The sequence below is a fragment of the Hydra vulgaris genome, chromosome 12 (genome assembly GCF_038396675.1).
Source record: "Hydra vulgaris chromosome 12, alternate assembly HydraT2T_AEP".
NCBI lineage: Eukaryota > Metazoa > Cnidaria > Hydrozoa > Anthoathecata > Hydridae > Hydra > Hydra vulgaris.
Window position 1 is genome coordinate 20,946,372 of NC_088931.1, and position 12,140 is coordinate 20,958,511.

General features: G+C 28.2%; 1 protein-coding gene across 1 annotated transcript; it reads left to right on the top strand.

Moving 5' to 3' along the window:
* The first annotated feature begins 1,265 nt into the window (after positions 1 to 1,265).
* LOC105846887 (uncharacterized) lies at positions 1,266 to 2,684 on the top strand. The gene is made up of 2 exons (XM_065812517.1): positions 1,266 to 1,417; positions 1,975 to 2,684. Exons 1-2 carry the CDS (start codon positions 1,413 to 1,415, stop codon positions 2,330 to 2,332), a joined length of 363 nt encoding a protein of 120 aa, XP_065668589.1. The 5' UTR covers positions 1,266 to 1,412; the 3' UTR covers positions 2,333 to 2,684.
* The last annotated feature ends 9,456 nt before the right edge of the window (positions 2,685 to 12,140 follow it).

Below are 12,140 nucleotides of genomic sequence, written 5' to 3' on the forward strand. Positions count from 1 at the left end.
ATCTTTTTCAACAACTAAACTGAACAAGTCAGTAGTGAAAGTATCTGTAAAATGAAGGCAGACAACACTAAAATCCTGAGCGCCGTTAAAACCGATGAAAACAAAGCTCATCTGTAAGCCGATATGGATGATATTGTCACCTGGAATTGAACATGGTTGATGAAGCTCAACGTCAAGAAATGTAAGATTATGCACATTATTAAGTACAACGTTTTGCCACACGTTTACTCAATGAATAGGTACAACGCTAGCAACAAGTCACCATACCAGAACTCGAGTCAACAATATCCGAAAAAGACTTAGACATTCAAATCTCCAATGACCTAAAGCACAAGAATAAATCAAAAATTGCCGCTGCCATGGAAAATAGTGTCTTTGGAATCTTAAAACACACGTTTATCAGCAAAACATTTACACCACCTATATACGCCTACATCTTGAGTTTGCAGTTACCATCTGGTACTCGTTTCCTAAAAAAAAAACATAAATACTATAGAATGCATATAGCAACGAACTACTAAGGTAACGCACAAAATGAAGCGATTTGACAACGAGACGCATCAAACTCACCACACTACTCAATAGCTACCTCATCCAAAAATACAAAATTAAGAACAACATCATCTTAGTTAGCTGATATATTGCTACACTTAACATTCCACTATGCTATGGTCATTGCTAGCGCTTTCATCGTGAAATGGACAACAATTTCCTTGTTTGTTTTAACTTCTTTGACAACCACCTCGCTTACCTATGGAATCATAGTAAATCATTCCTTTTTTATGTTTTGTTTTAAAAGTTATTTAATATACAACTTTTAAAACAAAGCATAACTTAAGAATTTTCTTTATGTATATTATTTGAATCATTAAAGCTGCCACGATCATTAATATACTGAGCACGCTTCATCCCACTTCATCAGCTGATCATGAATATACTGAGTTCACTTCTCAACAAACTAATTTACCTAATATTTTTAAAAACTCTCAGTTTAAACAAAACTTAAGTTTATCTAAACAATGAAGGCAAAGAAAAAAATTTATCTGGAATAAGTTAGAATAAGGTTAATGACTAAGGAAACAGCGAGTATGAAATTTAAACACGGTTTACACGCCACTCTGACAGTGTGATGAAGCTAACCCAGAGCTGCGATGCTGTTAATAATAAGCGCGTCTATATAAAAACATAAGCGAACAAAGTGCTTAACGCTCTTGATATAAAACAATCATTAATCACAAAACGCTTTCTGTATTAGCCAATAAATAAAAATATTTCAAAAAATCAATAACTATTTATATTATATTCGCACCTTCTGTTCGTTTTATGTTTAAGTTACCATTCGATTTGCTCTGCTGAGCATTTTGCTTATATTTGCGTTTTGAGACGGAGCTTAACAGCGACAAAATTTAAAAATGAGGTAGGTAATCATTTTTTTAAGAATTTTTCATCATAATAAATAGATTTGATAAGTAAATTTTATCTTAACATAAGTTCAAAAGAAAAAAATTAATTAACTACAGTGTTGCCAGCGTTACAAATCATGCGTATTGTTCATTAATAATATATTTGAGCATATCATTTATTTTCAGCATAAATTAGGCACACTTTCAAAAAAATTGACATTTTTGTAATTAATGAAAAATGCAATCAGAGGAAAAAAAGAAAAAGGTTATAAGGTGTTAATATTAATTAAAATAGTTAACAATTAATTAAGTAAAGATGACTGTTATGTAATGACTTTTAAAAGAAACGTTGTGAATACGTTTTATAAAAAACTAGCTTATTAGAACAATCTTTCGGAAACGCATGACAATAATTTTCTGAAATTTAAATTTTTGTAAAGTAATTGGTTAATTCTATGCATTGGGTTTCTTAAAAAAAGTTTCTTTATGGAAAAAAAAACATATTTATTTAAAAAAGTTTTATTTAAATTAAAAAAACCGAAAACTCTTAGAATCTTAAACTATATTTTAGGGTTATTAACCCACCTGGTGGCAAAACTAATATTAATATCTATAGAGAAGAGTCAATTGATAATTCTCAAGTATTGACGGTTAACAAATGTCAGGAAGAACGAATGAAGTCAAGTATTTTTGATGGAGTTTATGAGTCTAAAAAAGATATTCAAACAAATCAAAATGAGATGATTTGTATTGTTGAACAGAAAAAAATCTCTGATGAAGTAGATGACATAAAATGTTGCGAAGAAAAGAAAATAGCAGGAGTACCAACCATAACAGCTTTAGGTTCAATTTATTCAAACGGAAGACTACCTCACCGAAAAATTTCTCCCCTGTCAGTACGAAATAATCAATCGCATATTTTTGATTAATTCCATGTAAAATAATAATAAAACAACCAACTTTTTATATACACACATACATATATACTGACGCGTATTTGATATGTATATATAAGACATACAAAGCATATTCCTTTATAATGCACGGAAAAATGCCTCGTCTGTACGTAAAAAAACAACGCTAACATTTTTACACGATGTGTATATAAATTCTTATATTTACTCAAAGATTATATTTATTGTATAATATTTACTCAAAGATTATAGTTATTTGTATTATATTAAATTTTTTATGATAAATTATATTAATTAAGCTATAATAAAACTTAAAATATTTTATGTTATTTTAATTCCAATAATATTTATTTTTATTAAAAACAAATTCAGTGTTTTTAATCTTTGACGTTAACTATTTACCTAAATTTCTGGTAACGAGTTTTTTTTTTTTTTTTTTTCTAGGTTTACATTTGTTAGTCGTTGTACAACTTAATATTACCAATAATAAAAATAATAATATAAACTTACAATGATAGAAAGTATAGCAAATATAAGCAAGGTATCTGAAAGAAGATCACAAGAATCTTGTCGTCAGAACCTTAAATAAGCATTTAACAATAAAAACAAAAACAAAAAAATTATTAAACTTTTACAAAATTCGATAGGTCGATAGGTAATACAAAATTGATTAAAGTTTGTTTGACAAGAAGGTTCATTTAAAAAGTAATTATTTCTCAAAATATATTTACTGTTTGGTCTAAAAGAAAAAATACCAAATATCTTTGAAGAAGGCTAGGGATAAGTTATTTATCCACATATATACAAAACATAAGATATTAAATGCATTTAACTCGTATATATTCAGAACTCTAATTTCAATTAAATAATGCTTCGAATGAGAGAAGCGATTTGCAAAATTGTTTGTACGGATTTCGCGTTTCTGACGGAGATAAAGACGTTGCAACTTACTTTTTTCTGTACTTCCCCAAGCAATTTTGGCATAATTTAAATAACTATGTATAAATGAGTAATAAAGTTGGATTAAGACTTTCTTATTGAGATAGATTCGTAATTTATATTGCATCCCAATGTTTTTTAGAAATTTTTGTGTTTATATAATCAATATGGTAATTCCAAGTAATGTTTTCATCAAGATAAATACCTAAAGATTTTGTAACAAAATCCATTTTTATTTCCTTTTGATCGATAAAAATTTGAAGCAGATGGGAGAAATTGCTTTTTTTGTAATCGAATGAAATAAAACCCATTTTGTTTTATTAGCATTCAAGGTTAACTTATTACACTTGAAGCAATTAGATATATATCTGAGTTCTTCGTTCACTGTTTTAAAAAGTTCAGCGATATCATAGTTAGAAAGGAATACGTTTGTATAATCTTCATATTGTTCGCTAGTTTTGAAGCTTTATTTAAGTCATTTATATAAATTAAAAAAAGGAGAGGTCCAAGAATTGAACCTTGTGGGACTCCACAGGCTATATTAAGAAAAGTGGGTTAATAATCATTGTTAAATGGTATAAACTGTTTTCGGTCAGGTAGATAACTTTTCAACCGTTTTAAGTTTTTATTTTTTATTTCGTAGTATTTGAGTTTATAAATCAAAATATGGTAATTGACCGAATCAAAGGCTTTTGATAGGTCAATAAAAATTCCTAATGTATATTGTGATTTTTCAAATGATTTTGAGATTTCACGTACAAATGGGATAATTCCATGTTCAGTTGAGTTATCTTTCATGAAACCAAATCGATTAATTTCATGAAACCAAACAGATTATTATCATGAAAATATTTGTATATTCTGTTGGACATAATTTTTTCTAGTATTTATAAAATGTGGAGAAAACAGAGATGGGGCGATAATTATTAATTTCAGATTTGTCCCCTTTTTTAAAAATAGGAATAGTTTTTGAAATTTTTAATTGTCCTGGGAATACTCCTTAATGGATAGAAGCCCTAAAGATTTTAAAAAGAACAACTTTAAGTTGTTCAAAGCAATCTTTTACCACGTTTCCATTAATTTGATCTGCTCCAATTGCTTTATTCTTTTTAACAGATTTAAAGGCTCTTTCAAACTCATCAAAAATTAATTTGGAAGATAACTTATCTGAACAAATGTAATTGACCATGGGTTCTCGATAATCAATAAACAACGATTTGGTCTTTGTTAATATTTGTTAAATTCTTGAGCTATAGTTTTTGTTTCATATATACTTTTGTTATCGACTCTAACCATTTGTGGCAGGAAACCGGTGCATAATGTTTTTTTTGCCAATGATTTCTTTTTTTATTTACCACGTGCGCTTTGTGTCGTTTTTAAATGTATTGAATAATTGGGAAAAATAACTTTTCTTCAGGTTTTTGCGAATTTTTTCAAATAGGTTTTTGCAGTTCTTATAAATTTTATATATAACTTTTGTATTATTCTGGATGATTTTTTAAATCCTTTAGTAATCCAGTAGGCCCGTATTCTTATTTTGTCTTTGTATTTCTGCAGATTAAATACTATTGTCCTCGGTCATTCATCTTTCTTCAATCCAGTGCGGTGGGCACGTTCAATTTCGATATTTTTCAGTTTAAGCTTTTGCTAGAAGTATGTGTGAACTTTTTCTTCAGAATCCCCCCATGATTCTTGAACATTTTCATCAATTCCATCGATTCGTAGGTTATTTCTGCTTAATCTATCTTCCAGGTTTCGTTGCTTTTCCTTCATAAATTTTTCTATATTAGTAAGTTAGAGTTTTTTATCAAGTTGTTTATTGTTGTTATGAATTTTTTTGTCAACTAGTTCTTCGTTGTAGTTTAGACTATCCTTAATATCTTCCAATTCCTTTGTAAGTTCTTTAATTTTGTTTGCATTCACGTTGTTGTTTAACTCTGCTTTGTCCAATCTGTCGTTAATTATTTTTATATTAGCGCCAATAATATCCATAATAGTTTTCTCTTGCTTACGAAACATTTCTTCAGTTTCTTTTTTGAATTCTATAAACATTTCTTTTAATATTTTTATTATTTCTGTAAGTGTTACTGCCATAGTATATATACGTGATAAAATTAGAAATAAATTTTCTTTAGATTAAACTTGTAAATTTTTCCACATGTAAAGTTTCTTTTTATTTTTTTAAATCCTAAAAGTTTAGGGACATCCATAATCCCCTCCTCCCTTTTTGAACGCATCTATACGCTTTCAACAGTTCTGCGTACATAAATTCAAACCCAATCTTATACTAACGCATAATTTTTTTTAAACATTAAAAACAAATTTTGTTGTTTGACGTTTCTCAGTTACGTAACATAATATTGATATTTTAAACTTGTTAAAATCAATGCTTTTGATAAAAAAAAGAAGTCAAGTTCTGGGAGAGATAGAGAACAAGTAGAGCTAAACCGAGCAGATACTTGCTGTCTTTTACCACCATCCCCGCCCTCTATACGAATTTTTACATATTTGGGTACCCCCTGCCTCATAAATGCGTACATACTTATTTGGAGACCCCTATTCCATTTTCTTCACTAGCCTGAAGCGGAATCCACTTGGCCACGCTTACGTTATTTTTCTAACACTTAAGTCCCAGGAATTAATTAGGTAATAAATGATTTTTATCCCCTGCAAATAAAATGTTTTTCAAAAGTTAGTTTTGTTTATATTAACCTTTTGATGCTTAGTACGCATTTATTAATATTTTTGGTAAATGTGTGTGTTTTACAACTTTTTTTTATGGCGTGTGTAAAAAGTTGTATATTTTCATTATTGCAATAAATAATAGTGTGTTTCAGTTCTTCTTTTGTAAGTTGTGTCAAATTTCTATTTATTTGCCTTTTTATTACAGTCATTTTTATTGTGTTCTCTTTTTAATTACTCAAACAGTTACACTAAGAGTTAGATTGATAAGTAATCGCATATTATAATCGCATAGTCACTATGTCACTACCACATATAATCACATATAATCACATTCCGGTTTGAATGTTGGATGATTTTTTAGAACTATTGTGAAAATGTTATTGATGAAAGTTTAAAATATTTATAAATAGATAGTTTTTCATTGCTCTAGCGATTTTTTGGTTGATTTAAACATTTATTCATGGAAATTTTTGTTTATTTTTACTTTTTATATGTTTTTTATTTTTATATCAAAGTTTACTTTAGTTTATATCGCCGTTTAAAAATATATATAATGTACTTTATATAATAAAATAAATAGCAAAAGCAAGCAGAAGGCATAATGTAGACATATCACTGAGTCCCATTTTAAGAAATGCATTTTTTTTTTTAGGGGTCTCAAGAAGTCCTTACGGTCTTATCACAGAGCACCCCAGAAGAGTATTTAATAGAAAGTTCCCGCCTCCCTCCCAACTAGGATTTGGAAAAATCCGGCATTTTTAGAACCGACGAGTCCGAGTCGAGTCTAAGAATATTTATCGGGTCCGGGTCCAATACATCTTTTTAACTTGCAATTTTAACAATAGCATGAAAGGATTTTTTATTCTCACGCCGATTTTTGAGAATGGATTTGGTATACGTTAAGGTAAATAAAACAACTATTAGCCAGTTCAACGTCTAACGTAAATATATTATTCTATACTTTTATTATAATCTTAAACTACCAAATAAACTTGACATTAACTTTTTAAAAATATCACATTTTATAAAATGCATGTAAATATACTAGCAAAATTAAACTCAACTCAATTAAAATACTTGCAAGTAAAAAATAAAACTTTAAAAAAACTTAATGAATTGTCCGATAATCTAGAACGAATTCTTGTACAGAAGTTGGATGCTCAGAAAATGTTTATTCGGAATTTGTTGATGTTGGTTTTATCGTCATTAACGCTTGATACAATTTTTCTAAATATACAGTTCTTTTTTTAGTTTTTGAAAATAATAAAAATTATTTTTTAATATCAGTTAATTTATTCACGCAAGTTGGCAAATTTAGACATTTCGCACTTTTTAATATTTTATGTAGTTCTTCCTCCAGTGTTAATGGTAGTGTGTTTCCTGTAGTACTTTCCTTATTTTCAGCTGAATGCCCCTGTTCATGAGTGTTTTACTGTTCTTCATCCTCACCAAATAATCTCTTCAGTAAATCTATTGTAAATAATTGTATTTTGAAGGCATAGTACCATTTACAAGAGAATCTAATAGCTCTTCTATTTCTTGGTTTTTACGGCTATTTATTTGAGTTTTCATCGCCATTAATAGCTCTCTACTTAAATTACTATTGGATTCTTTTAATTTTTTTAGCATAAAATCAATTGCTAATCGGGCTGTTGCAAGATTAGCATCGTCTCTGCTAAGAGCTTCAACAGTTAATTTAATTGGCTTTAGAGTATTTTCCATTTCATTTAATAATTCAATATTAATATTTTCTATTAAATGTACACTTTCAATATCTTGCAGAGCTTCTTTAATGATATGAAATAGTTTTAAAAATCTAGATATCATTTCGATCATTGAATTTCAACGAGTTCTTACGTCTAACATAGCTGAAGGTCATTTCCTAAAACTATTTTGATCTTTTCTTTCAAAATATTATTTCTCACAGAAGAACTTCTAAAAAATTTAACAGTTATACGAACACTTTTCATATTTTCTTCTACATTGCCTAAATTTGTTAATTCAACTTGTCCGTACTCTTCGACGTCACCGTCGCTCTCGTCAGAATAATAATTTTCAAAACTTTGCTATCTCCTACTTTAAAAACAATAAAGGCACAAAAGCTGTACTGAAAAAGTTTCCTTTATGCTTAAGTTCTATTATTGTGTTGCTTGTCGCATATTTCTGCTTATAAATACTTTGGTTTAATGCTCCGTCAAAACCAATTTTTTTATATATAATTCCAAATTTTTAAATTGCAATTGGATTTTTATCTTGACCACCTTCCGGCATATCAATCAGTTGTTCTACTTACAGTGTGATCAAACTTTGAAGAGTACACTTTGCAGAAATCTCAGAAATTTTATTTTTTAGGATAGAATTTTAATATTCCACTGAAATATCGTGCTAGATAGGATAAATATGTACACTGTGTACAAGAGCTGAGTTTCTGATCATTTGATATAGTTGTATTACAGAGAATTCTAAAGCTGTTGAGTTGAGTTTTTTCAAACATGTTGTCTTTATCAAACAATAAATAAAAAAACCAACAAACTTCTATATAGTATACAATGACAAAAGCACGTTTCTTAAAATTATATTTATTATTAATGATTTTAAAGCTGTATTAAAACAAGTTCTACAAGTAAAAAACTTAAATTTAAGTTTCCCACCATTTTCATTTGTTTTGATATAATAAAATACTTTAAAAAATGACGGAAAACAAGATTTTTATGGGTTTATTAACATTTTTATTTCTTTAACAACTTCCAATATCGCAGTAATCCCTTTATATTTTAAAAGTACAAACGTTAATTAACTGGAATCAGGAATTTTTGGTAAGAAGGGGATGGGGGTGGGGTGAATATTGGAATATTTTTCTATTTGGCACCATATTTACGTCTCCCAAAATTTAAAAAAAAAAGGTCATCAATTTCTAAGATCTTTTTAGGACTTTCAGATTCTGGAGGGGGGATGCATTCCCCCAATCCCCTGCCCCTAGATCCGTCGCTGACCGGAACAAGCATATTTTCTTGGTACTCGATGGAACATTTTTTTAGCTGATATATAAATCAAAAAATACAATTATTTGCTACTTTATTTTGCAAAATTTTTTAGATTTAAACGAAAAAATAAGGTTTTCTTTTTTCTTTTCAGTATATTTGAAATATCGCAAGATTAGAATTATTTTGTTTTATCTCCACAAATCAAAAATATTTAGTTAGGTCAATTTTTTTTCTTTTTATAGGTAAAATATTTAACTTTTATTAAAAAAAATTAACTTACTATCATTGACATTGCATTTTGTTCTATCTCCTTAATTCTGATTATAAATTATAGTTATAATGTGCTATCTCCGTTTTATCCAATCAAAAGTTATTTACGTCAAAATTGTAGATGCGTAAGTTTTTATTACAGAAAAACAACAACAAAACTTTAAAGGTAAAACATGCACATAAAAATTGGACGCAGAATGTGAGAAAGCAGCTAAGACAATCTGATCTGCCGTATAAAAATAGAAATACATAGCTATCTCAATATAGTATAAGGCAGTACCCACAAATCTAAAATCTACTTACGTCAAAAACACGCTTCAAGACTTGTATACAACAAAAACAAATTTACTCATGCTCAACCCTTACTGGAACAAATGAACGCACTAAATATACTTCAAATAAATATTTTTCAAAGTATCCTTTTCATGTTTAAATTTAAACTAAGTCTGGTTCCAGAACATTTTACAACACACGTTTTTAAAAACGATATAAATAAATGCAATACAAGAGCGATTTCCTTATTATTTAACAAATTAGTTTCCAGAAACGAATCACTATTAAACTTAAACAACGAACACTCTCTAAAAATAAAAAATACATCAAATTGAGCAACTATAAGGAATTTCTTAAAATTTGAAAAAAAAAAAAAAATGTAACTTAACTTTTAATACAAATCGATAAAAAAATATTAACAACAAGGTATATATGTAACACATACATATATACCACGTATGCAAGTGATTTTTTATGTGTGTTACACGTTTCTGAAAAAGGTACTCGATGACAAGACGAATTTAAGTCTTCTACGAGCTTCCTATAACTACAAATAAGAAAGGGAGAATATGTTTCATTCAAGTCTGTAACCAAAAAAAAGATTTAAATTCTTACATAAATACACAACTAAATACACTCAAAATATCAGTGATAAAAAATGAACACGTATGTTCGTTGATTTTTGGTTTATGGACAACATGCAAAAACTGAACGAATTTAGGAAGAAAACTCATCAAACCATCAATAAAATAGTCAATTTCCCATCGCCTTATGTTAGTTTTTGATATGTTACCCAGAAAACAGAATAATTTAACAAAAGTTTTGAACCAGGGAATTCTATTTTACAAAAGGTTGACAATATCAATAGTCAAATTGATACTTTGTAAAATAGTTAAGAAAAAAAGCAATGATCAATCATAGCGAGCTATGATTGATCATTGCTTATATACTTAAAATTATATGAATCTGTGTCATACTTTAACAGATCAATGTTGAAATCCCCTAAAATGAATACAGTTTTATTTTATTTTGTTAGGTTTTTGAGTAACGGATTAAGATAGAATGATAGGAAGTTGTCTAAAGACATTTTTGGATGCCTGTAAACACAACCAACGATAATATTTGATTTTTTTGGATTTATAATTTCAATAAAGATAGATTTATTCAATAAAGATAGAGCTCAAAGCAGTCGCTGCTAAAACATTTAGTCTTCTTGGTGTAATAAGAGCAATTCACGCTCTTCAAAAATATATATATTTTCTGTCTAAAATTGGATTTCAAACATTTTTCTGCTATTGCAGGCTATTTGAATTTTAAGATTGTTTCCCACATCCAGATAAAGCATCTGTAAATACTGCATTTTATAAGAGTGTTTTAATGTAATTTATTTTATTGTCAAAATAATGTTTTATATGCTATGTTGTTAAATGGGCTTCTTACTGAAATGTTATACTTTTAATGGACTAACCAGAAGTGCTGGTTAACTAATTATTCTTTAAGATATCTTTTTATTGTGCAATGTATTTTAGATGTTATGCTTTTAGAACTTATAACTAAAGCTTTATTTTGTTGTGAAGATCTTGGTACATTTACTTTAGATAATATAATACTTATCTTCTCTGTAGAATTAAATTTTAGACAAAATAGCGTGTTTATATTATTTGTTCACTAGTGTAAAATAAGATTTTTTTCTAATGAAACAGATATGAGGCGTTGCGAACGAAAGAGGCACACCAACCAAAATCAAGTTTTGAGTAAGCGCGAAATTACACTTTTTCCTACCACGTGGTAGAAGAGTTTACACCCCCTCCCCCTCTGTGGTAGTTGTGTTGGTTGCTGTGCCTCTTTCGGACGAACGTTTTACTGGTTACAAAGTGTTTGTCTTCAGATTTTATCACGTGTAAATAACAAGGGATTTTCAGTCAGATAGACGCCCACTGGCACGTTGATCTTGTGTTATATTGTAGATGACAGACTAAAGTAAAAAATGGTTAAAGAAAACGGATTTTCGAAAATTGGTTGGTGTGCTCCTTTCGTTCGCAACGCCTCATATCTACAGACTTCTACTGTACCTTACAGAACTTCAGTTGCCAAATCATCTTGCCCGATATATATATAAAATACTAGCTTGTATTATATTTTTTAACAGAAAATGGAGATAAAACAAAATAACACCGTATTTTATAAAATAAGTGCGTATTACATTGTTCTATCTCCAAATCAGGGTGTGGTAATTCAGACACCTGCACTTTAATTATTTTAATACAATTAATATTTTAATAGGAAATTAATACAAATCGGTTTTGTTTGCGTTTTTTATGTTTTTTGATCTGCAGGTCCATTTGAAACTTTGAACTTGATTTTCTCGGTTGGGAAAAACATGGAGATAGAACAAAATAATTCTAACCTCGCGATATATAGAATCAAAAGATTATTTTAAAAGTTTTATTTAAATTAAAATAATAGTGTATATTTATTAAATTATATTCAAAAACATTAAATTTATTTGATATTATTTAAAAAGGGCACTTAATTTATAAAAAAGTTATTAAAAATATTAAATTCATTTGATTTTATTTAAAAAGGGCATTAAATTAAAAAAAAATTAAATTTAAAAAGGTTACAAAAATTAAATTTAAAAAGGTTACAAAAAATATTAAATTTATTTGATA